Here is a 27,947-nt window from a genome sequence, read left to right as displayed (position 1 = left end):
GCACATGATTTTCTGTAGGTCTTTGTCCCATTAAACACTGTATCGTTTTACAGAACACCAAAGGAAAATTATCAGTTTGTATTGGCTTTAATTTTTTCCGTGGATGAAGTCAACAGGGACCCTGATCTTTTACCAAATATGTCTTTACAATTTGAAATTTTGTCAAGGGGGTGTAAGACTATACAACAGTATCGCAGTTGCCTTCAATATTATCATACTCACCATATTCAAGATACTGATTATATGTATCCTAATTATCACTGTAAGAAATTGAAGACCTGTATAGTTATGATTACAGGACCAAACTCGGTAGTATCTTCTATGGATGGGAAAGTCATGGACAGCTTCCTTCCTCAGCAGGTAAGCTTTTGTGTGGTGTGAGTTTGCAAGAAATCCTGTCTCCCTTGTTGCCATTCTCAGGTGCTAAGAAAAATGTGAGAAGGAGAGGCCTACACTTATTTCAAACTGTTTAGTCCTTGGGTACTATTCAGACACTTTAGGGGACTTCTGTATTTACAGTTTATAATTTAGATGAGGGAAGATGTAACAGAAAGAGGGTGTTTTAGAACTCTTTGCCGAAAAGTGTGTTTAACAAGTCTTTAGCAGTGCATGCTACCTCATGCTACTCTGTTTCCTAGTTCCTTCAGCTTACCTACGGACCCTTCCATCCTATCCTGAGTGATCATGTACAATTTCCTTTTCTGTATCAAATGGCCCCTGAGGACACATCTCTACCTCTGGCCATGGTCTCCCTCATACTTCACTTCAGCTGGAACTGGATTGGGCTGACCATCTCAGACAATGATCAGGGTATCCAATTTTTCTCATATTTGAGAAAAGAGATGGAAAAAAATATACTCTGCTTTGCCTTTGTGAACATGATTCCGCTCAACATTCATTTGTACATGTCAAGAGCTGAAGTGTATTATAACCAAATCTTGACGTCATCCTCAAATGTTGTTATCATTTATGGTGAAACAGATAGTACTCTATCTGTCAGCTTTAGAATATGGACATCTCAAGGTTTACAGAGAATCTGGGTCACCACCTCGCAGTTTGATGTCACTACAAGTAAGAGTGACTCCTTGCCTGAATTGTTCCATGGGACTCTAGCATTTGCACACCACCATGCTGAGATTTCTGGTTTTAAAAATTTTATCCAGACAGTGAACCCTCTCAAATACTCAGATGAATACCTGGCAGGGCTGGAGTGGATGAACTTTAACTGTGGGATCTCGGCTTCTATGTGTAAGACACTGAGGAACTGCTCATCCAACAGCTCACTGGAATGGCTGATTGCACAGACATTCGACATGGCTTTTAGTGATGACAGCTATGACATATACAATGCTGTGTATACTATGGCCCATGTCTACCATGAGATGCTACTTCAGCCAATGGGCAATCAGGAAGTACACTTGCCTAACTGCCTGAAGGTGATATTTCTATTTGATAGTATTCATTGTTTTCTATATCAGTCTTTATTACAGTCTCAGCTGTCCCATTCTAGTGGGTTAGGATATATTTCCCCATTTGGAAAGATTTTTGAACATTTTTTCCTCTTGAGGAAGTAAATTTAGAGGTTTGGGAAAATCTCAAATGCAAACGTTGTGGGGTGGGAGACACAATTTCTCAATGAAAACCCGTGATTCTGTTATAGAGCACCTGACTATCTTCACCCCTGTTATAATACTGGAAGCATAGGAATCTTCTTCATTAATCCTGTCCATGATAAAAAGATGAGCTTTTGTTCTTTAATTGTCAGATATGTTGTAATTAGTGTAGGGCATCATTTGCACAGGTGTTCTAAACTGATTCTGTCCCAACTCGGGGCTCTGGAAAACTCAAGTGTATGTGAATGGATGCTTCTTATAGTGGATGGGTGGATGATTGTAGGTTTCTCTGTTCTTTCTGGGTATGTTGATTGGATGTTAAATATGTGTTTATATCTATCTGCATATCAGCCTGTCTTGATAAGTGAGAATAAATTGGTTTTGTGTTTCTCTATGGGTGGGTTTCTGTGTGTCTCTCTCTGTTGCGGTAGGTCCTTCCACTCCTCCAGCCAATAGCCGCTGAGATACCAGCCCATTGGGGCATGGTCTTTCTCTTTAAAAAAGTGGCCACTTCCCTCCTTTCTCTCTCTTACTTCCTGCTCCGCTTCTGGTGACTAGACTCCCTTCCTGATTGCGCAGAGGGCTGTTGTCTGGGATGGTGTTCTGTAAGTTTTTTCCCCTTTAAATAAATAACCATTCTATTAATCATAATTCCAAACTGGTGTGGGATTGTTTGTGACTTACGCCTTCACCTTCATCTGGCACCCAACGTTTGGTTTTAGGACCCCCCCTTCCCCTTCTCAGCTGCCTGCCGCCAGCTCGGCTTGGTGTGAGCCCTCCCTCCCTCAGCCATGGCCTGTGCCTTGCGGCCTGTGCCTTTTGTGTGGAGCCAGCAGTTTAACATAAATTATCAAGCAGTATCTTTTCTTGCTGCAGTTTTTTATATTTTCCCTTTAGACACCTCAGATTGACTTCAAGTCCCCACGCACCCTATCGTTTGCCTCCCCACGTGGATTTAAACTCCACAGGCCCGTGTAGTTTGCTCTTTTCTGAGTCGTTGTTAAATCTCCCTTGCAAGCGCAGCGCTTGAGTGGCGCGAACCAGAGCACAAGCAGTTGCCAAAAGCTGCAACCCCTCGGGGCGACTCTGTCATGTGGAGGCATAAGTGGCTTCCAGGTTGCTCTTCTCTACCCCTCGATTCTGGGTTTCTGGTTCCGTCTATGGAATTGATTTAATTACATTTACTTTGTTAAGAAACTCGCATTTTCTAGTTTTTAACATCAACTAAGGCAGACACTGAAACAGGACCCCGTTTTCATCGTGACTCGGCAACAGCGCCACCTGCTGGATAATAGGTAATATGGCAGTTTTTGTTTCTAATGCAAATTTTACTGCTTTGTTTACTAATACAACGGATTACATCATACAAGGTTTATATGATTATGGGGATAACATAATTTGCTTGTTACTAGGTTTCAGTTTTCTTTTGCATATTCTATCATTAAGGAAGAATATGGTACTCTTAAGAATGATAGAATCTTTACAGACTAATAATGAACAGAAGAATATGGCACTCCTAAGAACGATAGAATCTTTACAAACTAATAATGAACAACTAATTGACAGGATTAAAATTATTGAAAATCAGAGGTTATCTGAACAAGTGGATACTATAATAGACAAAATTGCCTCCATATCCAAGGGTACTAGAAAGTTACCTGAAAGGATTCAGGCTGTTGAATTTGACGTTCAGACGTTATCACAAAGTTTTGATAAGGTAACAGACAGAATGTACCTCCAAGATGGGAATCTACATGATATACAAGAAAAGTTTAAGGAGGACATGTCATCTTTGAAGGAAAAAATTAAAGCTTTGGAATCACAAGTGCAGAATGGGGACCAAAAAATTGATACCTCAGTGAAATCACTAGTAACATATACAGGTCAGGAGATTCAGGATATAAGAGAGACAATGATAAAAAGATTTTAAAAGATTGAAGAAATTGTTGGAGCTGGTGAACAGAGTAAGGAGGCACAAGGACAGGATACAATGCCGCCACCAGCTATTAGAACTGGCTTATCCAGGGTCTTAGCGACATACCCTATGCTTAATTCTGACAAAGCGTCAACTTCTAAAGGCTCAAAGGGAGTCAAAAAAGGTAGATGGACGCCAATAGCAATGAATGATTTGAAAGAAATTAAGCAAGCTATTGTTAATTTTGGCTTGCACTCTGCATATGTTAGGGAAATGATAAGGACTTGGGCTTCTAATGCTAGAGCTAAACCCCCATGATTTACATCAGTTAGTGTCTGCAGTTTTAGAAAATGTACGTTCCTTGATGTTTGGAATCTATTTCAGAGAAGAATCCAAACATATGGAACAGCAAGGAAGAGCAAAAGGTGTGGAGGTTTCCCAAGATCAAATTCTTGGTGCAGGAGAATATGCTGATCCACAGGTTCAAGCTCTTTATGATGAAGAAGTACTGTGTCTATGTCACCAAGCAGCTTTAAATGCTTGGAATAGGATACAAGATCCAGCAAAAAGGGTTGAATCATATATCAGGATTAGGCAGGGACAGAGAGAACCCTTTATTGAGTTTTTGCAAAGATTAATGAAGGCTCTGGACATAGGGGTAACAGACCCAGAAGCTAGATGAATACTCCTTGAATCTCTAGCTTTTGAGAATGCAAACATAGATTGCAAAAGATAATTGGGCCTTTAAAGTCTAGATCGGCAACTATGGATGAATGGATTCAGCATATGATGAATGTTGAGATGTTTAGCTATAATGATGAACCTTGGGTAAGAGAAGCGATTTCCAAAGCAATGAGGAGACATCAAACTGCCAGGTGTTTTAATTGTGGTAAAATAGGACATCTGAAAAGGGATTGCAGGCAAAGAATTTCGAGGAATAATATCTCCTCTGGGAATGACAAAAATAGGAGACCTCGGCCTTCAAGTATATGTAGGAGATGCTTTGAAGGCCAGCATTGGTCCAACAAATGCAGGTCAACAACAGACAGACAGGGCAACCTGATATCGTCAGGAAACTCCTTGAGGGGCCACTTGCAGGCCCCCAAAGCCAACAGTGGCCCAGTCATTCCCAGTCACAGTGGAGAATATGCCTCACCAAGAAAATTAAAAGCTCCAATTTCTGCTGTAAAAAGTAATACTGGTCTAAATGATGAACTACACGTGGAGGATGAGACAAAAAACCCAGTAGGACAGAGTAAACGTATATTTCGGCAGACTTCTATTAACGATCAAAGTCCAAAGCTAAGAGGCTGTATAAATGGCACTTTTATTGAAGGCTTATTAGACACAGGTGTGGATGTAAGTATCATCACTCCAGAATCTTGGCATCTGAATTGGCCTCTTCAAGAGGTAGACATTCAGTTCCTGGGAATTGGAACCCTATCTTGTGTAAAACAAAGCACAAGATGGGTTGAATGCATAGGGCCTGAAGGGCAAATAGGAAAACTAAGGCCATATATAGCCAATATTGCAATAAATTTATGGGGCCATGACCTGCTACAGCAATGGAATACCCAGATTAACATTCCTGTAGTTCCAGGAACTCATAATTCTGGGAAAGATATGATGAGGTATTATGAAAAAAGGTCACCAATCATTCAGGCTGTACAAGAAAATACACCAAATACCAAACCTTTAGAGGTACCAACAGCCCTACCTTTAAAATGGCTAACTGAGAAGCCAATATGGATCAAACAGTGGCCTCTAGCTAAAGATAAATTACAGGCATTGGAACAGCTGGTGCAAGAGCAACTAGATGCTCACCATATTGAAGAATCAACCAGCCCTTGGAATTCTCCTGTGTTTGTGGTAAAAAAGAAATCTGGTAAATGGAGAATGGTGACAGATTTAAGAGCTGTCAACAAGGTAATTCAACCTATGGGCCCACTACAATCTGGAATTCCTTTGTCTTCTCTATTACCAGAAGGATGGCCTCTTATAGTTATTGATTTGAAAGATTGTTTTTTCACTATACCGTTACAAGAAAATGATAGAGAAAAAATTGCCTTCACAGTGCCTACTTATAATAATTCTCAGCCTAATAATATCAATGGACTATCCTCCCACAGGGTATGCTCAATAGTCCTACATTGTGCCAATATTTTGTAAGTAAGCCATTGGAAATAATTCATAAACAATTCCCCAAGTCCATCATTTATCATTACATGGATGACATCTTGTTATCTGATTCAAATAAAGATAGTTTAGAAAGGATGTTTGAAGAAGTAAAGAAAGTCTTGCCTAGGTGGGGATTACAAATTGCCCCTGAAAAGATTCAAAGAGGAAACTCTATTAATTACCTAGGTTTCAGAATAGGGTTAGAGAAAATTAAAACGCAAAAGGCACAAATTAGAAGAGACTGGTTAAAGACTCTTAATGACTTCCAAAGATTGTTAGGAGACATTTCCAGTTTACAACCAGCTATTAGGATAACACCTGATCTAATAGTTCATTTAAATAAAACCTTAGATGGTGATAAAGATTTGAATAGTCCAAGACAACTGACAGCCAAAGCAGAAAAGGAACTGACAATGATTGAGGAAAAATTACAGGAGGCACATGTGGATAGGGTGAACCCAAATCTTAGCTGCATCCTAGTCATATTGCCTTCCAGAATTTCTCCTACAGGGATTCTAATGCAGAGGGAAGATATTATTTTAGAGTGGATATTTATACCTAATAAGCCAAGTAAAAAATTAAAAACTTATGTGGAAAAAGTCTCTGAATTAATTATAAAAGGTAAGCTGAGACTTCGTCAACTAGCAGGTATAGACTCAGCAGAAATTATAGTGCCTTTTACTACTAAAGAAATAAAAAAGTTGGGGGGCTGGAGAGATGGCTCAGAGGTTAAGAGCACTGCCTGCTCTTCCAAAGGTCCTGAGTTCAATTCCCGGCAACCACATGGTGGCTCACAACCATCTGTAGTGAGGTCTGGTGACCTCTTCTGGCCTGCAGACATACACACAGACAGAATATTGTATATATAATAAATAAATAAATAAATATAAAAAAAAGAAATAAAAAAGTTATGGGAAGACAATGAATCATGGCAAAGAGCTTGTGCTAATTTTTTGGGAGAAATTAATAGCAACTATCCCAAAAGTGGTAGAGTTAACCTCATAAAGAGAACTTCTTAGCCGGGCGATGGTGGTGTACGCCTTTAATCCCAGCACTCGGGAGGCAGTGGCAGGCAGATCTCTGTGAGTTCAAGACCAGCCTGGTCTACAGAGCTTGTTCCAGGACAGGCTTCAAAGCCACAGAGAAACCCTGTCTCGAAAAACCAAAAAAAAAAAAAAAAAAGAGAGAGAGAGAACTTCTTGGATTCTTCCTAGAATTATATGTGATGCTCCAATAACTGGAGGCCATACATTCTATACTGATGCAAATAAATCAGGGAAAGCAGGTTACAAGTCAGATGAATTGAGTAAGGTGGAACAAAGCCCTTATAATTCTGTCCGGAATGCAGAATTATATGCCATTCTTATGGTGCTAAGGGATTTTAAAGAACCTCTTAATATAGTTACAGATTCACAATATGCAGAAAGAGTTATCTTGCATATTGAAACCACTGAATTTATACCAGATGACACAGAGTTGACTTCATTATTTATCCAGGTACAAGACATAATCAGGAACAGGCTTTTTCCGATGTACATATCACATGTCCGGTCCCATACAAGTCTGCCTGGTCCTCTAGCACAAGGCAACACTGAGATTGATCAATTATTGATTGGAAGCGTGTTGCAGGCCTCAGAATTTCATAAAAAGCATCACGTCGATAGTAAAGGCCTAAAGAAAGAATTTTCCATTACATGGCAACAAGCTAAGAACATTATAAAGAGATGTCCTACTTATTCTTTCTATAATCAAACACCGTTGCCTGCAGGGAGTAACCCAAAGGGTACTAAGAGAAATGAAATCTGGCAGATGGATGTGTTCTGCTTTATGGAATTTGGTAAATTAAAATATGTACACCACACCATAGACAAGTATTCAGGTTTTCAATGGGCTACTGCCCTGAGCTCAGAAAAGGCTGATTCAGTAATCACACATTTATTGGAAGTTATGGCCATCATGGGTACACCTACACAAATAAAGACAGATAATGGTCCAGCATGTGTATCTAAGAAAATGAAATGCTTTTTTGATTATTATAATATAAAACATATTACAGGTATACCAAATAATCCTACAGGTCAGGCAGTTATAGAAAGATCAAATCGTACTATAAAGGACATGCTGAACAAACAGAAAGGGACAGAAAATACCCCCAGAAATAGATTGCATAATGCTTTATTAACCTTGAATTTTCTTAATGCTAATGAGAAAGGAACGACAGCAGCAGAAAGACATTGGATAATGGAAAGTCTGCTGAACTAAATCAACCAATTTATTTCAAAGATGTGCTGACCTCTCAATGGAAGCCAGGAGATGTGCTACATTGGGGAAGGGGTTTTGCTCTTGTTTTCACAGGGGAAGAAAAATTGTGGATACCATCAAAATTAATAAAGTTTCGATTTAAAGAGGAGAAACCTCTTGGAAAGGAGAAATGACAGCTCATCCACAATGATGATATTCAAACAGGTGGTAAGAAAAACATATAGTACGGGGGCAGGGTTCTCTTCTTATCTCTGCAGGAAAACACTCATCTTCAAAGAATTCAAGGGACCCTGGATGTTTGAATACTGACAGATGGAAACTATTTACAACCCAATAAGAATGGGCAAGAAAATCAAACAGGTCTCATAAGTAAAATTATTCTACTCTTATATTTAAATATGTATTAATGTTCATTTATTTATTAATATATTGAGCTGGTTTTGAAGTTGGACTATGGCTCAGACCCTCTCCAATTCCAAGCCTGTTGGTAAGAGAAAAACCCAGAGTTTCTGGAGTTTCTGTCTCATGTCAAGAGCCATGATATGGGACAGAAAGAAATATGAGTTTAGAAAACATCTTTGCTTTTCTTCATATCTATCATACTTTTCATCAAATATATCTATCATGCCTTTCATTGAATATATATATATGTATATATATATATGTATATATATGTCTGTATGATTAATGTTTAAGTTTTTCACAATGAACAATGAGTTTCTCCTGCAGTGACCTTTGAAGTTTCCAGGAAAAAGATGGGGCCCCATAACAACAACTCCACCTGGTTGATATAACATCATGATACTGATAGCACTACTAGAAGACCTGTTTTGGGTACCAGCTGCACAAGACAGTTCCAACTTGGTTAGCTGTAATGGTGCACATCTTGTACAACATTCTGGCCAGACCTCCACAAAATACTCAGAGACTATTTGCAATTTTAAAAGACATTGATCTTGAAATTTTACTATTATTTTACTTTCACAGGATCCCCCAGAAAGAACAGAAAGAAAGTCGCCCCCATGATGGCTGGAAGTAATTCTAGAGGACAACATCCCCTCTCCCAGTAAAGTTTGCCCTTGGGTTAGGGACATCATTTAGGGGTTGATTATAATTAGTATATGATTGAGGGTTGGGGGAGGAATTTTATAAGCTCAGGGATCATTTGGAAAAAAAAGAGGGATAATGAGATAATAGATTGGTACTTGTTGGTACTTGTGAGTTATTGTTTTGAGACAAATATATTGGTATCGATTTTTTTTTTTTGGTTTTTCGAGACAGGGTTTCTCTGTGGTTTTGGAGCCTGTCCTGGAACTAGCTCTTGTAGACCAGGGTAGTCTCGAACTCACAGAGATCCACCTGCCTCTGCCTCCCGAGTGCTGGGATTAAAGGTGTGCGACACCACCACCCGGTGGTATCGATTCTTATATAGATACAAAGTTAAATTAAATTGACTATTGTATGCATGCATGTTTCTACCTCTGTTTAAAACATTTTTTTTATATATTGACATATATTGTATTGATATATATAGTATATATTTACCATATTGCAGTATACATTTCTACCTCTGATGAAGATACTTATATATTGTTTGTGTATTGATATATATATATATATACCATATTACAATGCATATTTGTACATTGTTTATATTTGGAGGTCAATATCCTCTGATGGAGGAAGGTCATTGGCTAATAAAGAAACTGCCTTGGCCGATTTTATTGGTTAGAACATAGGTAGGTGGAGTAAACAGAACAGAATGCTGGGAGGAAGAGGAAGTGAGCTCAGACTCCACAGCTCTCCTCTCGGGGGCAGATGCCTCAGAGAGACGCCATGCTCCCGGCTCCTGGGCAGACACATGCGATGAAGCTCCAACCCAGGATGGACGTAGGCTAGAATCTTCACGGTAAGCGCACCTAGCTGTGCTACATAGAATATTAGAAATGGGCTAGTCCAGGTGCAAGAGTTAGTCTAGAAGAGGCTAGATAGAAATGGGCCAAGCAGTGTTTAAATGAATACAGTTTGTGTGTTGTTATTTTGGGCATAAGCTAGCAGGTGGCTGGGGTGTTGGGGATGCAGCCCCACCACCCCACTACTACAATCCTCATTTGTTACACAGTTGTTTATTATCTTAGTCTTTAAGTTAGATAGATATTGAGAATTATATAGATCAATAGTCATCTAAGTTTGTCATTTAAAATTAGACTAATCAGGTTCTTTAGATACATAGAGATTATACTCAGTATAAATAGATAATCTTCAACCTCTTCAAAGAGCTGCAGAAAATGGTCTTTAATCTAATTCAGAGCTTCGTGATAGTGAGATACAATTGCTCCTGGCAGCACCGATCTATTCCCGAGAGAATGTTGAGCACCAAAGACACTCCACCTGGAGCCTTTCTTTTTGGCAGAACTGGCCTTTGGGCAAAGAAATGCCCATACCTCAACCACTGACAGAGATACAGAGCGTGCATCAATGGATTAAACAGGACTGTCATATCCTGCCAAGACAGGGTAAGATAGTTTTGAAAAGTTGCTTGCTTTAGAAAATGGTATGTCAGTTGTGTTAGGCCTTAGCCAAAGTTGGTTGCTTCAATGCTGCAAACGTGACTTTGGGTGATTGCCCAGGTAGCTAGTTGTCTCTGTGATTTGTTGCATGTTTTGGAAATTGTTTTACTGAACTTCCTAATTACCCAGGTAACATTATTTCCCTCCTCAGATCTTCGATGGGATTGAAGACTATATAAATGCAGTTACTTTTCTCTCATGACTTGGCCAAGTTAATATTATACAAGACCTAAGCTAGTTAGAATACGATATTTGTACTTATTGTATATAATTTCGTAGTAGGTTTAGATCTCTCTTACTTAAACAAAAGGGGGACGTCCTTCCACTCCTCCAGCCAAAAGCCGCTGAGATACCAGCCCACTGGGGCATGGTCTCTCTCTTTAAAAAAGCGGCCACTTCCCTCCTTTCTCTCTCTTACTTCCTGCTCCACTTCTGGCCTGATTGCGCAGAGGGCTGTTGTCTGGCATGGTGTTCTGTAGGTTTTTTCTCCTTTAAATAAATAACTGTTCTATTAATAATAATTCCAAACTGGTGTGGGATTGTTTGTGACTTACGCCTTCACCTTCATCTCCCTATGTGTATTTGTCAGTGCATGTGTCTACAAGTGCCAAAATGTGTGATTTGTCTGTTTTTGGTTTTTGTGGTTGTGCTTGCACTTGTGCGTATTTGTGTTACTGTGTATGAGCATGTTTTGGTGAATGTGTTGTACATATGTGTATCTGTGTTTCTGTTCCTCTGTATGTGTTTCTGTCTGTCTTTGCATTTGAGGATAAATTTGTCTGTGTCAATGTCTCCCTGCATGACTGTTTATATCTGTGTATGTCTCCTTGTGCATATTTATCTATGATTTTGTGAGCATGTTTATAGGCCTGTGTTTGTTTTTGTGGTTTCTCTTTCTCTGTGTGTGAGTGCAGAAGTCTGTCTCTGTGTGTCTCTATATTCATATTCTTTCTTGGGTTCAGGTGTATGTATGTGTAAATAGTATGTGCCTGTATTATGTATGTATCTATGTATGAATATGAGTCTGTATGTATGTGCTTATGAATATTTAATACTTACCATTGCTGTCTTCATGTATGTCTGTGCTTATGTTTGCTAGTTCCTCTGAAAAAAATAAAATTTTAGGACTGTTATTATATTTCCATTTACCTACTTGCTTTCATTTGGATTTCTCACCTGGAGACATTCAAGAAAGTTGCATTAAAGATGAAATCAGAATATATTTTCTGACTTTAAGGAAGGGTACATTCACTAAAGAATGCTGCCTGTCTTTCAGATGTTCTCCTTACTTAGGAAGACCCACTTCACTAATCCAGTTGGGGACAGAGTGAATATGAACCAGAAAGAAAAATTGCAGCCGGAGTATGACATTTTCCAGATTTGGAATTTCCCACATGGTCTTGGACTTAAGGTGAAGATAGGAATGTTTAGCCCATATTTCCCACATGGTCAACAGCTCCATTTATATGAAGACGCTCTAGAGTGGGCCACAGGAAGTAGACAGGTAGGTCTGACGTGATGTGCTCATTTACATTACACTGCAGGAACACTGTCACGTGGTCCACTTGTGCTTACATGTAACTTAGTAAAAATAGATTGTCACTTTAGGAGTCATTTTTTAGCCTCCTGCAAAATGTTTCTTCTTTTTACTTTTTTGATGTGACATTTTATGAATTGTTTCAGGATTTCATACATGTAAACTGTGATTTTTATCATACCAGAACATGTTTCAAGCTTTTAAAATAAATAGCAACCTGGTGGTTACCACTATTAACTTTTATTTCCTGCAATTGAGAGCAATTCTGCTGGTCCCATTCTGATAACTACAAAGTGGTTTTCCTCTTTTCTGCTGCACCTCTGACACAGATGCTGAGAGACCGAGGCTAATTGTAAGAGATGAGTAAAATAAACATATGCCAATCATTCATTTTTATTATATAATTTGCTTTAAGCATTTTTGCCAACAGGTTCTAAATTACGAATCCATCTAGCCCTGCATTGCCATAACATCTTTTGACCCATTTAGAAACCTTATGAATTGTAATCTTGTTTTATCTTTCTGTCTTTTTCTTTTCTGTTGGTATAAGTTTTATCGGCATGTAGTCTGTGCAGTACTGGAATGTGTGGTGCATATGTATGTCAGAAAAATGTTTTTGATTTCCACGAAACCGGAGACAACTTGGTTCTACACAGGGTGAACTACAAATGAATCTTGCATCTGCTCATGAGGAGCAATTGTTATTGGCAGCTGAGCCATGTCTCTAGCACTGAAGCTTATACTGTAAAAGAAATTTCTCACTAGAGGAACATTTCTTGATCCCATGAATTCTTTCATAGTTCACCCAAAACAAACAAGTGTGTATCTAGTTTCCTTATCTCTTTGTGTGGAGGTATTAGTAGTAAAGAAATTTGCTTTTGAAAATTTATAAATGATATATTCTTCTATGGGTTCTATGTATGTTATAGATAAGAATTCTCATGAAGGTGATTTTAGGATATCTCAATCAAACTCCCAAACTACAAAGTGGCTAGAACTTTAAAGGAGTTGATTTCAAGAGAGACTTCAAGCTTCATCTGAAGTTTTATCTCAGGTTGCCCAGATAGTATGAGATCTACAGTTAATATCCTTTCTCAGAGTGATGAGGAGAGTCATTGTCAGGGAAAAGGACATTTGATCTGGAGGGTTAACTACTGAACTACATGTCCATTCGGGGAGCAGCAATGGAGTTTCACATGTGTTGGAAGTTAGCCTCCCTTGAGCATTAGGAAAAGATCCACTGCAGGAATCCAGAGGATTACGAACTATGCAACCAGGGCTATACTCCTAGATATGCAAATTTCAATACACAAACAAGTGAAGAAACTATGAAGACATCCATGCAACAAATATTAGAGTCAGAAGTTTAAACAAGAGTGTGTTCAATGATATACTGAACAAAAACTTCAAAGATGACATTGAAAGTCAAACAACCGCCAAACAAAGCAAGGAGTTCACAAAACTTGCACACAATATGGAACTGTGTGAGCATATGACAGATACATCCCGAAAGGTACAAAATAATAAAAAAATTCAAACTAAAATATGGAAAGGAAAGACAAATGAAATCATTTAGAAATATCAGTGAAAAGTCTCACCAACAGAATACTTCAAGATGATGACAGGGTGGCAAGTCTCAAAGACCAGGCTGAAAATAGAGATCTGAAACTATGATGAAGATAAAAATAAGAAAAAAATAAAAGATGTGTGAGACCAAGAGGATAAAATTAAAGTGTCCAATTTTTAACCTATTTCCAGAAGAGAAGGATACACCATAAGCATCATCAACAGTATATCCAATAATATGTAACAGTGACTTTCCAGAATACTGTGGGACATGTGGCTATCTAGAAACAGGAGGCATTTAAATACAAACCACATTATATCAGAAGAGAACCTTCCCCTGATATAGTTTACTTTGAATTCAAAATAACAGAACTCAGGAGGCAGAGGCAGGTGGATCTCTGTGAGTTCTAGGCCAGCCTGGTCTACAAGAGCTAGTGCCACGACAGGCTCCAAAGCTACAGAGAAAACCTGTCTCGAAAAACTAAAAAATAAAAAAAAACGAACAGGACAAAGAGAAGTTGAAGGCTTCAGGGAAGAAGTGCATTTCATAGAAATTCCCCACCTGGATTACAGTAGATTTTTTCATGAACTCTCTGAATTGAAGCAGTTAGATTCATAACTGCCAAACCCCAAATACTCTACCCAACAAAGTTCTCTGTCATAAATGAAGGAGACTGTGTTGCCTCCTCTTGAGTATCAAGTTGACAGTATTTAGAATTCAATGAAACCCAAATATGCAGAGCAAAACTGAAAGGGATTTTTGCTTAATGTGAAGTGGGACGATCCACTTCTTATGCATATCTTATCTTTGAGATAGGAAATAAACGCCTTACAAAGAGGAGGAATGATGCATGCCTTTAATCACAGAACTCTTGAGGCACAGGTAGGTCGATCTCTGAAGTGGGGGACAACCTGGTCTCCACAGTGAAATCCAGGACAGCCAGGGTGAAAGATAAACTTTGTAGTTAAAAACAAAACAAAAAATAAAGGAAAAGAAGTATGATATATAGAAAGGAAGGCCAACGGACTGAAAGAGAGACAGAGACAGAGACCGAGAGAGACAAAGAGAACTTGCTATTAATTGAGATCTTTTAAGTGTGGAAAGTAGTTTTTTATCTGGATTTTCAGTTGGGAAGACACAACTTTAATCCAGATCATTTCATTTAGGAAAATCCACCACTTATCCTGGATACACCCTTTGCTGGAATCACATATAAGGAAATAAAAAAGAAAACATTTGTTCTTTGTCTGCTTGTTCCCAAGTTTATTATTTCACTGGCATTAAGGGTATTTCTTTGGGATTCCAGTGTGTAATGGAGATCAGCTGAGGCATTAAGCCTCATGGACTGAGAAGTTGTTGAATTCTTGAACTTTCCATTCATATCCAGCAATTATTGGGTTAGCTAGATCACAAGACATTCTAATAAATTGCATATGTGTATATATAGAGAAGAGAGCCAGAGATAGAGACAGAAACAGAGACAGTTTTGTTCTGTAAGTTTGTTACTCCTAAAACCCGTAACTAATACAGAGAGAGAGAGAGCAAAATTCAGTGATGAACACAAATTATTGGAATTCACAACCATTCTAACACTATTATGGAAGATGCCTGAAGAACTAATAGAACCTCAAAAATAAGATAAACACAAGTGATCAAAGTATATAAAGACAGCACTAGAACACCATACAGATAAACAACTATTAAAAGTATCAAATATTGCAATAACAACAATGAGCAATTACAATTAGTTAATAATTATCAATACCAATTTACTGTTAATCTTCCCATTCTCTAGTCAAAATACATAAACATCAAGATTGGCAATAACCCTTCCATAACCCATTAAGTAAATATCCAACCTCATTTTGCAAAAAAGAAAATTAAACAAAAAAAGCACAAAACCTCAACAAGACAACAGAAATATCTGCTCCTCTGGTAAAGATGACTACATTTCAGAGATACAAGTTTGGTTCAACATATACAGATGTAAACGTGGCACATATACAGACTCATGGATACAACTAGAGGATCATCCAAATATGTGCAGAAAGTGCACATAATAATATCAGCATTCATTCAGAATGAAAATAAAAAAAACAGACACAAAAGAAAGATCACATCTTGACTAAATCAGGTTTTCTTTTGATTAATTAATATTTTCCAGCCCAATCACTTTAAAAATGATTTCTGTGGCAAAGCATTTGACAACATTATCCTACATGAAGAGAAACTCAAGAATTTCCATTAAAATCCTAAGTTAGGTCAGTTGTATGTTGAGGTACATATATTAATCAAAACTTTTGGGAGGCAGAGACAGTTAAAACCCTGTCTTTTTATGGCAAGTCTGGCCTACATAGCAAGTCCAAGACAGCTAAAAATGCATTTTATTTTAAACTTTAAGAAATCATTCAATTAATTTCAAGTTATTTAACTTTTATCCATGTTCTGCAGTGTCTGCAGCCTGTGTCAGGCACTTTATTCTCAGGAAACACTCCACCTTTTAGCTCAGTGCACATCAGCTCAGCACTTCATCACTAGAAATGTGTCAGTCTCTGCCTTTTTTCTATTTTTTTTATACTATGTCATGTTTTGCAGGATGATTTTAGTGAAGTTCATGTGTGCTATCTCAGATTTGATTTCTCCATTCGTCCCAGCTTGCTATGCTATTGCTGTGGTTAAACAGACCATAAGCAAACTGAGAAGGGGAGGTTGGTTTGACTCATGGGTTAGAGTTGAGGGAAGACAAGGCAGGAATCTGAAAACTGCAACTAAAGTACAGATCCTGAAGGAGCACTGCTTACTGGCTTCTTCCACTTGAATTCTCATACAGCCTGCCTAGGGACAGAACTGCCCACAGTGGACTGAGCATCCTACATCAAATACCAATGAGTAAAATGTTTTGCAGTTATGGTTACAGGTTAATAAAATGGAATGAATTTTTTGGTTAAGGTTCCCTCTATATTTTAAATATACTTTGTGTCAAGTTGCAAAAATTAATTTAAAAAATTCTTTGCATGCTCTGTCATGTTTATTTGTCCAGAGTGAACAACTCATTCTTCTTCCTAAATTTCCAGCAATGTGACACTATCAATTTTATATTAAATTGTTTCTACACTTTCACATAAATTGGCATTCCATAATATGCTAAGTGAAATATGGTCACTCTTTGGTATATATAATATAAAATTATTGATATTTTATCAAGGTAATTTATAGTAGTTATATAATGAATAGGCAGATCTCCTGATAACATCATTTGTCTAATTTTCCTCAGATGCCACCCTCTGTGTGCAGTGCTGATTGTGGTCCTGGATTCAGAAAGTTCAGGCAGGAGGGAATGGTAGCCTGCTGTTTTGATTGCAGTCCTTGCCCAGAAAATGAAATTTCTAATGAGACAAGTGAGTATTTCCTGCCAAGATAAACCCTTCACATTGATCATCCTCTCTAACATACACACGGATGATCAAAGGGTCTAAAATCTGCTACACAGATAGAATATACCCCTTTCCTAAGTTAGATTTATTGGAATGTGATCACTATCAATGCCCCTTTAAGTCACACTGTTTGCTATGACATACATCTTTGACTCACTGAAAATTCATGGCATATGTCAGTTTCTCAAAGAAACAGTTTTGATATCCAAACTGCAGTGTGAGAGAAATCTGAACAAGGTCCTTCCTAGTGATTGTATAAAATAAAAGTCTTTAAAGCATATTAATGGCCAATAATATGGCAAAGTAATTAATTCCCTTGCTACTACAGCTAATTATGAGTTCAACCCCAGGACTCATGTAATAAATAGAGGTAATGAACTCCTAGAAACTGTCTTCTGACTGTTGCCGGAGATTGCATGTTCATCCCAACTGCCCAGACTTGAAATAATTACATAGAAACTGTATTCATTCAATCACTAATTGGCCCATTACGTTTAGCTTCTAATTGAGTGACTCTTACATAATAATTTAACCTATTTCTATTTATATGTAGAATATAAATACCATTATTATAAATATAAAGCCATATTTATATGGCCGTGGCTTACTGGGTAAAGTTTTCAACCATCTGTCCCTAGCAGCATCTCCATGGCTTCTCTCTCCTTCTGCTTCCTTTCTCCCAGCATTCTGCCTCGCTTTACCTGCCTACCTCTATTCCCTGCACAGGCCCAAAGCAGTCCTTCATTCATTATACAATCAAAGCAACACATAAACAGAAGGACCTCGCCAACCCTCTGGCCTCTATGCACTCAGACATACAAGATACACCAAAGTAATAAACAACATCTAATGAATTGGCTTTAAATGAAAAAAATCATAAGAGTAAATGGCATTTACTGTGCTATCACCCTTACTTGAGTATTCTTCTGTTATTGTCCTCATGGTGCTAGATCTGTATCTATTTCCCCCTTGAGTACGCTCTGGGTCTGTATCTCACTGAAAAGGAAGAAGGAAGGAGCTTGTCTGTTCACAAATTGATGGCATCAAGATGTCGGGCTTTTTTATGCTAAATATGTAGAGAGGATTCTACCCTCAGTGATAGAGTTACTGCTCCTCTTCTACATTTGTTTTCATTGTTATTTATTTGCTAGCTTGTTTTAAGTAAGCTCATAAGATGGTGGGTGTTTTTTCATTTATTTATTTCATACACCAACGATAGTTTCTCCTTCCTCCTCTTTTTTCAATCCCTTCTTTCCCCCACATCCACTCCTGTCTCCATTCAGATATGATAAGGCCTTCCATGGAAGCCAACAAAGCCTGGCATGCCAAGTTAAGGCAGAAACTAGACCTTTCCTTTTTTATTGGACAATCCATCCCACTACAGGGAATATGTTCCAAAAGGCCAGTTCATGTGCCAGGAATAGATCCTGGCTCCACTGCTAGGAATCCCATAAACAGACCAGCCTACACAACAGTTAGACACATGCAGAGTGCCTAGGAGAGTCCTATGCTAGCTCCCTAGGTGTTGGTACAGATTCCATGAACTCCCTTGAGCTCAGGTCAGTTATTTCTGTGGGTTTCCCTGTCATGATCTTTATCCTCCCCTGTTGACTGAGGTTTCTGTCCTGCCAAGTTCCCTCAGTCATTAATTTCCAAAGAAACACACAGAGGTCTACATTAGTTATTAACCTATTGTCTCAGTATCTAATGCTCTTCTTATTAACTAATTCTTATAACTTATATTAACCCATTATTCTTGTCTATGTTAGCCATGTTTCTTAGTGCCTTTTTTCGGCCAGACAGTCACATCTTGCTTGCTCTGCACCATGTTACAACTGCAGACTGAGAATTCCTTCTTCCCTGAATTCTTGTTGCTGTGCCTCACCTACACTTCCTGCCTGGCTACTGGCCAATCAGTGTTTATTTAAAATAAAATTGACAGGGTACAGACCATTGACCCACAACACTTCCCTTGCTCATATAATCCCTCCTCCCTATCTTCACTTGGTTTCTGTACACTGCCATTTTGTCTCACTGACAGTCTCCTGCCACCAACCAACCCAGCTTGTGGGACATGGGTGCTGGAAGACCAGGTGGGATATGATTTGGTGGTGACAAACAGAAACAAACACAGAGGCGGTTTGAATCTGAGTGTTTTTATTGTATATATTTCAGTTAGTAAGTCTTGAATAGTTTCTTACATATTTTTGATTGTTTTTTTCTGGTTTTCTTAAGGGATTTGCTAATGTCTTCCAAATTTTTTATCTGTCTTTTCCTCCATTTTGTGAGGTAATGTCTCATTTCTGCTTTAAGAGTCTCAAACATTCCAATGAAGTTATTTTTTAGGTCCTTTTCTTCTGCTTCATCTGTCTTGCTGTTGAAGGGTCTCTGGATTTTACTGGCGTATTGTGCTTTATGGTGGTGCATGTGCCCTCACCTTGTCTACTCATCTTTTATTCTAAATAGTATGGTTTGGGCTGTCTGTGACTCTGGTCATTAATCTAGGTGCCAGTGGATCCAAGGCTCAGATGGTTGTTCCTTGTGGGACATTCATTACCATGGGTCTAGTTACTCCAATGGTCACTCCGTGTTCCTGGAGGTCACTCAGCGCTTCTGGGGTTATCCCCTCTCCCATGGATTTTGCTGTCTCCGGCTTGTTCTGGCTTAGGCTGACAACTCAGACCTGTTTCTGTAAATGTTCCTGGTCTGGATCTGCTTCTGCAAAGGACCCTGGCTCAGGGTTTGTCCTGCAAAGGTCTCTGGTTTCTGTCTACCCCTCCAGAGATTCCAGACTTGGGTGTGCCTGGACCCACAGAGGACCTGTCTCAGGCCTACTCCCTCAGAGATCCCAGACTCACACACAGACCTGCAGGGGTTCTGGGTCATGTCTACTCCCTGGAAGGTCCCAGATTTATGCCCGATTCTGCAGTGGTCTCTGGCTCTGCCCTACTTGGTCAGTGGTTGCTCCCCTGTACCTGCTCCTGTGGAGTTTGCCGTCTCAGCTCTGCTCTGACCCAGGTTGCTGGCTCAATTCTGCCTCTGCAAACGTCCCTGGTCTAGATCAACTCCTCTACCAAGGCTGGGACACCATAAACTAAGATGAGCTTACTTAATTCTATTCCTGAAAATTTTTATACATGTCTCTCTTTTGCTAGTTCCACTCCCTGTATGCAGCTTTCCATGGCATGTATCTCACAGGTTGGGAATCTCAACATCCTATCATCTCAAAATACAAATGTGACTTCATCTTCACAGATTCACTCAATGAACTCTCACAAGATCTTCACTGAGTTTCTGACTCTGGAAAGTGATGCATTGAAAATTGTGGATGGGTATTGTTTAAATCTCATTTTGTCTTGAAATACATTGCTTTTTTTGTATATGGTGATTGAGTGTTTTTCTGGGCATAGTATTCTGCACTAGCATCTGTGTTCCCTTATTGTCTGTAAAACATCAGTCCAGGACTTTCTAGCTTGTAGGGTCTCCTTTGAGAAGTCAGGTGTTATTCTGATAGATCTGCCTTTATATGTTTATTGGCCTTTTTCATCTGCAGCTCTTAAAATTCTTTCTTCATGGTTGTAGGATAAAGAGGCAGCTTTATCTCCATAACCACATTTTTCTGTTTTTAAATAAACATATGTAAGTCAGAAAAAAAAATTCTTTCTTCATTCTGTTTGCTTAGTGTTTGATTATTATGGGGTGAGGGGACCGTTTTTTGGTCTAGCCAATTTGGTATTATGTAAGCTTCTAGTACCTTCATACACATGCCCTTCTTTAGGTTGGGATTTTTTTTTTATTTTGTTAAATATATTTTCTGTGTCTCTGAACTGAGATTCTTCTCCTTCTATCCTGATTATGCTTAGGGTTGGTCTTTTCATTGTGCCACAGATTTCCTGGATATATTATGATTGGAATTGATTGTATTTAACATTTCCTTTGACTTATGAATCTATTTCCTCCATTGTATCTTTAACATCTGTGATTGTCTCTTCCATCTCTTGTATTCTGTCCATAATGTTTGAATCAGTAGTTCCTGTTCACTTAGCCATATTTTTCATTTCCTGAATTCCATCAGTTTATGTTTTGTATATAGTTCTATTTCAATTTTCAAGTCTTGAACTGTTTCCTTTACCTATTTGACTGTTTGTTCTTGGCTTTATTTGTTTTTTTTTTAAGGGATTTATTGATTTCTCCCAATACTTTCTTTATCCTTTTTTTGATTTCTTAAGGGAATTTTTTTATTTCCCCTTTAAGAGCCACTACCATTTTTCTAAAGTTATTTTGAAGACTGTTTTCTTGCGTTTCAGCTGTATTGGAATGCTCAGGTCTTACTGTTGAAGGAAATGCTGAGATCAATAGCATTTACATAATGCTCTTTCGCTTGTTGAATGTATTCTTGTGTTGGCATTTACTCATCTGTTTTTCTAACAGGTGTGGGTCATGGCAGTGCCTAAGTAGTCTGTTCTTTCATCTAGTATGGCTCCTGTCTATGCATGATCTTCAACTGCTGAGTTTGCACTTGTACTTATGCAGTCTTCTAAGGTTACATGGGATTACTGGCCAAGGAGAGAATATTCAGGTGCCTGCTTGCTGCCTGTGGCTGGGCCAGGACAGCAGAGGAATGGACTTCTGTCTTCCTAGAATTCTCCTGGTGTCATTGACCTTCCTTTACTTCCTGTCTGGTTGTCCCACCTATAATTCCTGCCTGGCTACTGGCCAATTGACATTTATTTAAAATATAATTGACAGAATACAAACCATTGTTTCACATCAAGGGTGGGGATGCAGCCTGGAGGCAGATCTCTCAACTGCTTGCCACTCATGGGAACTGCCATGTTGCTGCTTGTTATGAAACATACTGAGGAATAGAGCATCCTTACTATCAGATGAGGACACAGCTAAGGGCAAACTTATTTAATTTATTTCATTTTGTTTGCATTTTCCAACATCAAAATTATATTTATATAACCTTCCTTTCTCATTTCCCCCTCCTACTTACACCATATAAACCCAACTGACCTCATATTCACCATCTCTTTTGATACTTTACATGTAAGCACATAAAATTAGTGATTCTGGAAGGACTGTAGCCATCCCAAGCATGGCAGGTATATCTCTAACAAACCCTGTCCTTCTCTCACATTCCATTTGCCTTTCTATAAACCATTAGATTACTATGGTTGCTTGAATAAAATTTGCCCCCATGACATCATGGGGAGTGATCCTATTAGGTTATTTGGTCTCTTTGGAGAAGATATGGTATTATTGGATGAAGTGTTACACTGTGGAGGCAGAGTATGAGGTTTCACATATGCTTAAGAAACACACAGTGAGTCTGTTTACTTCCTGTTACCAATGGATAAAAACAGAATTCAAAGCCCCTTCTATAACTCCAGGTCCATCTGCATACAACCATATCCCAACATGATGATAATAAACTGAACTTATGACTATAGGACACCCAATTAAATGTTTTTCTTTAAAAGAGTTGCCATGGTCATCATTTCTCTTCAAAGCAATATGAAACCTAAGACAATGACATTCTCAAAGCTAGTCACCAAGATCTATTGCCTTAATCATCCACTTCCTCCACCTGAGATTGACTATCATTGTCCAGATATCAAAATGTGAGGTCAAGCTAACAAAAATCCTTCATGACTGTCCTAATTAACATGATAATCCAATTTAACACTTTATCCTAAAATCAGGGAACCCTTTTACCTTTATAAATTACCTGTTTCTACTCTAATCAGAGAAAGATTTGTCTTCTTGGCCCAAATATCCACTCCTTCTCTCCTTTGTTCTGTTCCCTTCTCCCTCATTCTCTATCTCCTGTCTTTCTACCAAAACCATCTTTCAATATAACATGACAAATGATGACATTAACACGCATTTAATAGAAAAAGTAGTGATTGTTTGGATTCATTCCATGAAGAGATAAGGAATGAGTATTGTGAAACGGAAGTATTGCTATGCAGCATTATCTTTCAATGTCCTCCTCAGCACAAGTGCAGATATTGCAATGCTCATTTCAACACATAATTATTAAAATGTAAAGAAAAATGCTCAAGATTCACTAATCATAGTTTTTTTCTCCATCAGATGTGGATCAGTGTGTAAAGTGTCCAGAGGACCAGTATGCCAATGCAGAACACATCCATTGCATTGACAAAACTGTGAGCTTTCTGGCCTATGAAGACCCCTTGGGGATGGCTCTGACCTTAATGGCCTTGTGCTTCACTGCCTTCACATCTGTGGTTCTTGGGATCTTCATAAAGCACCATGACACTCCACTTGTGAAGGCCAATAACCGGAATCTCAGCTACAGCTTGCTCGTCTCACTCATCTTTTGTTTCCTGTGTCCCTTGCTCTTTATTGGCCATCCCAATGCAGCTAAGTGCATCCTGCAGCAAATCACATTTGGAGTAGTATTCAGTGTGGCTGTTTCTACTGTGTTGGCCAAAACAGTGACTGTGCTTCTGGCTTTCAAAGTCACAATACCCGGAAGAAGGATGAGGTTCTACCTGATTCCAAGGGCATCCGATTTCATCATTGTCATCTGTACCCTCATCCAAATTATTCTCTGTGCAATTTGGCTGAGAGTTTCTCCTCCATTTATTGAAACTGATGCCAAGAGTGAACACAGTCACATCATTATTGTATGTAGCAAGGGCTCAATGATTGCATTTCATTGTGTCTTGGGATACCATGGCTCCCTTGCATTAGGGAGCTTCATTGTGGCTTTCTTGGCCAGGAATCTCCCTGACACATTCAATGAAGCCAAGTTGCTGACATTCAGCATGCTGGTGTTCTGCAGTGTCTGGGTCACCTTTCTTCCTGTCTACCATAGCACCAAGGGCAAGGTCATGGTGGCTGTGGAGGTCTTCTCCATCTTGGCCTCTGGTGCAGGCTTGCTGGGGTGTATCTTTATCCCCAAGTGCTATATAATTTTGTTAAGACCAGAAAGAAATTCTCTTAAAAAGTTAAAGGAGAAAGCATCTTCCTGAACAACAATTTCCTAAATTGAAACTGCCAGCTGTAGTTTTGATATGAAACTACTTGTTATGATACAATACAAGTTGTATGCATTAGCTAGTGACTTGAACTGTTTCTTCTAATGAAGATGTCAAGAATTGACACACATACTACTTTTCTGAATGTAATCTCTTGTAATCTTCCGTTCATCCACTTTATTTACAAGACCTGCCTATTGGACATTGCTGCATTGTAGAAGACTTTTTCTTTCTTTAATATACAATCAGATTTAAAATAAACTAAAAGTCTATCTATTGATGTCTGAGTGAATATGTGTCTTTAACTGCCAGTGAGCATTGAAACTAAAGACTCACATGATCCATCCCTATACTTTCTCCTAAATTCACTATATCTCTATTTCCCTTCAAGAAAGTACAGGACTCCAAGAAACAACCACTCTACATGAAAAAAAAATGTACAGTGAAACAAGGAAAAAAGAACATCTTGTTAAGTGTTTCTGAGCAATTTGAGTTTCCCTTTTGAGAATTCTCTGTTTAGTTCAGGACCCATTTAATATTGTAGTCTTTGTTTTTGATTTATAGTATCTTGAGTTCTCCATATATTTTGGATATTAGACGTCTGTCAGATGTGGAGTTGGTAAAAATATTTTCTCATTGTTGTAGGGAGAGGGATGTGTTAGGCTTTCAGGCAGCACCAAGAAATCCATGTAGTAGCTGCAGAAGGTCTCTGAGTGAGCCTGCATGCTGCCTGGGCCGGTTCTTGTGGCACACGCTGGTAGGATTTGCTGAAGGAGCAGGAGGACTTATGGCTAGTACAAGAAATGTCTTGTTCACAGTTTTATCATTTCATTTGTGTGACATGTTAATATTGCTAACGCCTCTTATGAGGTGAAACAGCTCAATGGTTACTTGCATAGCCCTTGAAATGTTACAATTAGCATATCAGATTGTTGATACCTGTGTGCCCTGTTTTAGCCAAAGGGTTGGTAGAATACCATAGCCCAAATCAGAGGCTGGGTCCAGTGGTGATTGGGGACCTGTTTTCTTCTATCTCCCTTTGCCTTGGGGCTCATTATCTTTCTCCCTTCTGTCCATTTTCCTTTCACTGCTCCCTTATCTCGGGCTGGCTGTTGACTGCCAGGCTTTTTGCTATGGGCATGTCCTATGCTCTCTCCACCTTCTTCTCTCATTCTTCCTGTCTTTGCCTTTTCAGCCGAGCCTTCTTTTATTTATTCTGTCTGCCCACCAGCCTTACCTATCTTTTCTCTACCTAGCTACTGGCGGTTCAGTTCTTTATTGGACCAATCAGATGCTGCAGACAGGCCATGTGAAACAAATGCAACACATCTTTTTATCGTTAAACAAACACAGCACAAACAAAAGTAACACATCTTACATAGCTGCAGCAATATTCTGCAGAATAACCAAATGTAACACATCTTTGTGTAGTTAAAATAATATTCAACAACATCTATTTATTAAATTTAGTATTGTTTCTATGGTAATTTATATTGCCTGGCAAATTCAAACCAGAAAACTTATAACATATATTCTCCAAGTAGAAGAAACAGTCTTCATCTCTCTTGAGGGGTTCATTCATAAAAGAGACAGTGACCTCAGGGGGCACTGGTCCATGTGATCTGATTTTCAAAACACTCAGCAAAACTGTGATTAATGAATTCAACTTCTGTGCATTCACCAATCTAAGTCATTTTATCAGAGCATCTAGAATGTACTGTGAAATCTGTTTTTTCTTGCTGGGCTCTGGGGAGCTTCAGTGTGCATTTCCTACCTAGGAATCAATCTGACAGATTCTAAAAGCAAAGTTCTTCACATTCAGCATACTGGAGTTCTGCAGGGTCTGGGTCACTTTTCTCCCTGCATACAATAGAACCAAGGACGGCGTCATGGTGACTGTGGTTCTGTCTCCGTCTTGACTTCTATCGCAGGGATATTGGGGTGCATCTTTTTTCCCAAGTGCATTCCAATTTTATTAAGACCAGAGAGAATCTCTCTTTAAAATATCAGGGAAAATTCTTCCTAAACTCATATTTCATGAATTCTGTTGGATCCATAGTTGGTTCATAACCACCAAATATTGGATTCTATTGCAAGACCTATTTCTTTCAGAACAGCTCTTATGGTTTCCTCTCATGACTATTAATGATGTCTACACTATCTCCCCTAATTTGCCTCTCAGCCATTCCTCTCACAAGACCTAGCCAGTAGGTAATACTACGGTGTGGAAGGAACCTTTCTGCTCGAAAATACAAAGTGCTCAAAATAAAGTCTTAGTTATTATTTTACTATCTGGGTGAAAGAATGGTTTTGATGGCAATAGAGTAGTGAGAGGAAAATACAGGATATTTGTGAGAGAGTGAACTCAGGTCTGCAGATGAAGATAAAACAACATTCTACCTTGCAGAGGATGTTAAGAGGATCTTCATGCATGCTAGGAGTTCTAAGAGTTGAACTTAGAAGAGAGAGGAATGATTTGATACACAGGTGAAAAGAATATTATAGGAGCTAGATTGTTGTTTCAGCACTTAATACATGTGCTCTTCTTGCAGAAGACCTTATTCAATAAGCATCTACAACAAAATGCTCTTTTTATTGATTTTATTTATTGATCTCTACATTTTACTCTGCTCACCGTCCTTCTTTTCCCCTCCCATTTAACCATGTCCCATGTTCCCCATGCTCCCAATTTACTCAGGAGATCTTGTCTTTTTCTACTTCCCATGTAGGTTAGATCCATGTATGTCTCTCTTAGGGTTCTCATTGTTGTCCATGTTCTCTGGGATTGTGATTTGTAGGCTGGTTTTCTTTATTTTTAAAAACCACTTATGACGGACTGAAATCTCAAGGTCCAAATCAGGAGCAGATGGAGAGAGAGCACGAGGAAGGAACTCAGGACGGCGAGGGGTGCACCCACACACTGAGATAAATGGTGATGTTCTATCAGGAACTCACCAAGGCCAGCTGGCCCGGGTCTGAAAAAACATAGGCTAAAACCGGACTCGCTTTATTTTTAGCAGACAACGAGGACTACTGAGAACTCAAGAACAATGGCAATAGGTTTTTGATCCTACTGTACGTACTGGCTTTGGGGGAACCTAGGCAGTTTGGATGCTCACCTTAGTAGACCTGGATGGAGGTGGGTTGTCCTTCAACTTCCCACAGGGCAGGGAACCCTGATTGCTCTTTGGGCTGACGAGGGAGGGGGACTTGATCGGGAAAAGGGGAGGGAAATGGGAAGTGGTGGTGGGGAGGAGGCAGAAATATTTAATAATAAAAAACCACTTATGAGTAAGTACATGTGATAACTGTCTTTCTGGGTCTGGATTACCTCACTCAATATGATGTTTTCTAACTCCACCCATTTGAGTGCAAATTTCAAGATATAATTATTTTTTTCTGCTCTCTAGTACTCCATTGTGTAAATATAGCATATTTTCCTTATGCATTTATTAGTCGAGGGATATTTAGGTTATTTCCACATTCTGGCTATGACAAACAATGCTGCTATGAACATAGTTGAGCACATTTCCTTGTGGCACGATTGAGTATCCTTTGGATATATACTCAAAATGTTCGAAAGATTCTGAACTGTGATTCTGAGTTTCATTGTGATATTAAGGTATGGGAATTTCCACAATCTACAGGGGGACATGAGGTGTGAGAAGAGATGACTGAGGCTCTGTTCATGCATATGACATAAGACCCTACAACACTAAGTGTACTATATAGACACAGTTGAGATAGCTTAGTGTTAAGAAGAGGGATTGGTCTCATAGAAGACCTAGGTATGATTTCAAGCACTTATATCATGGCTCACAACTTAGCAAAACTCAAGTTTTAGGAGATTACAACTGT

At 38.8% G+C, this 27,947-nt stretch overlaps 1 protein-coding gene across 1 annotated transcript; it reads left to right on the top strand.

Annotated features, from left to right (window-relative positions):
• The first annotated feature begins 69 nt into the window (after positions 1-69).
• LOC121441745 (vomeronasal type-2 receptor 116-like) lies at positions 70-24,098 on the top strand. Its single transcript, XM_041643028.1, is given in 5 exon segments — positions 70-360; positions 639-1,436; positions 11,815-12,042; positions 16,917-17,040; positions 23,179-24,098. Coding segments are annotated over 5 exon segments (2,292 nt in total). The 5' UTR covers positions 70-138.
• The last annotated feature ends 3,849 nt before the right edge of the window (positions 24,099-27,947 follow it).

This window comes from Microtus oregoni, unplaced genomic scaffold, assembly GCF_018167655.1.
Source record: "Microtus oregoni isolate MIOR12 unplaced genomic scaffold, Mior012 000081F_ref0000091, whole genome shotgun sequence".
In the NCBI taxonomy this organism is placed as follows: Eukaryota; Metazoa; Chordata; class Mammalia; order Rodentia; family Cricetidae; genus Microtus; species Microtus oregoni.
This window is presented reverse-complemented; position numbering and strand designations above follow the sequence as displayed.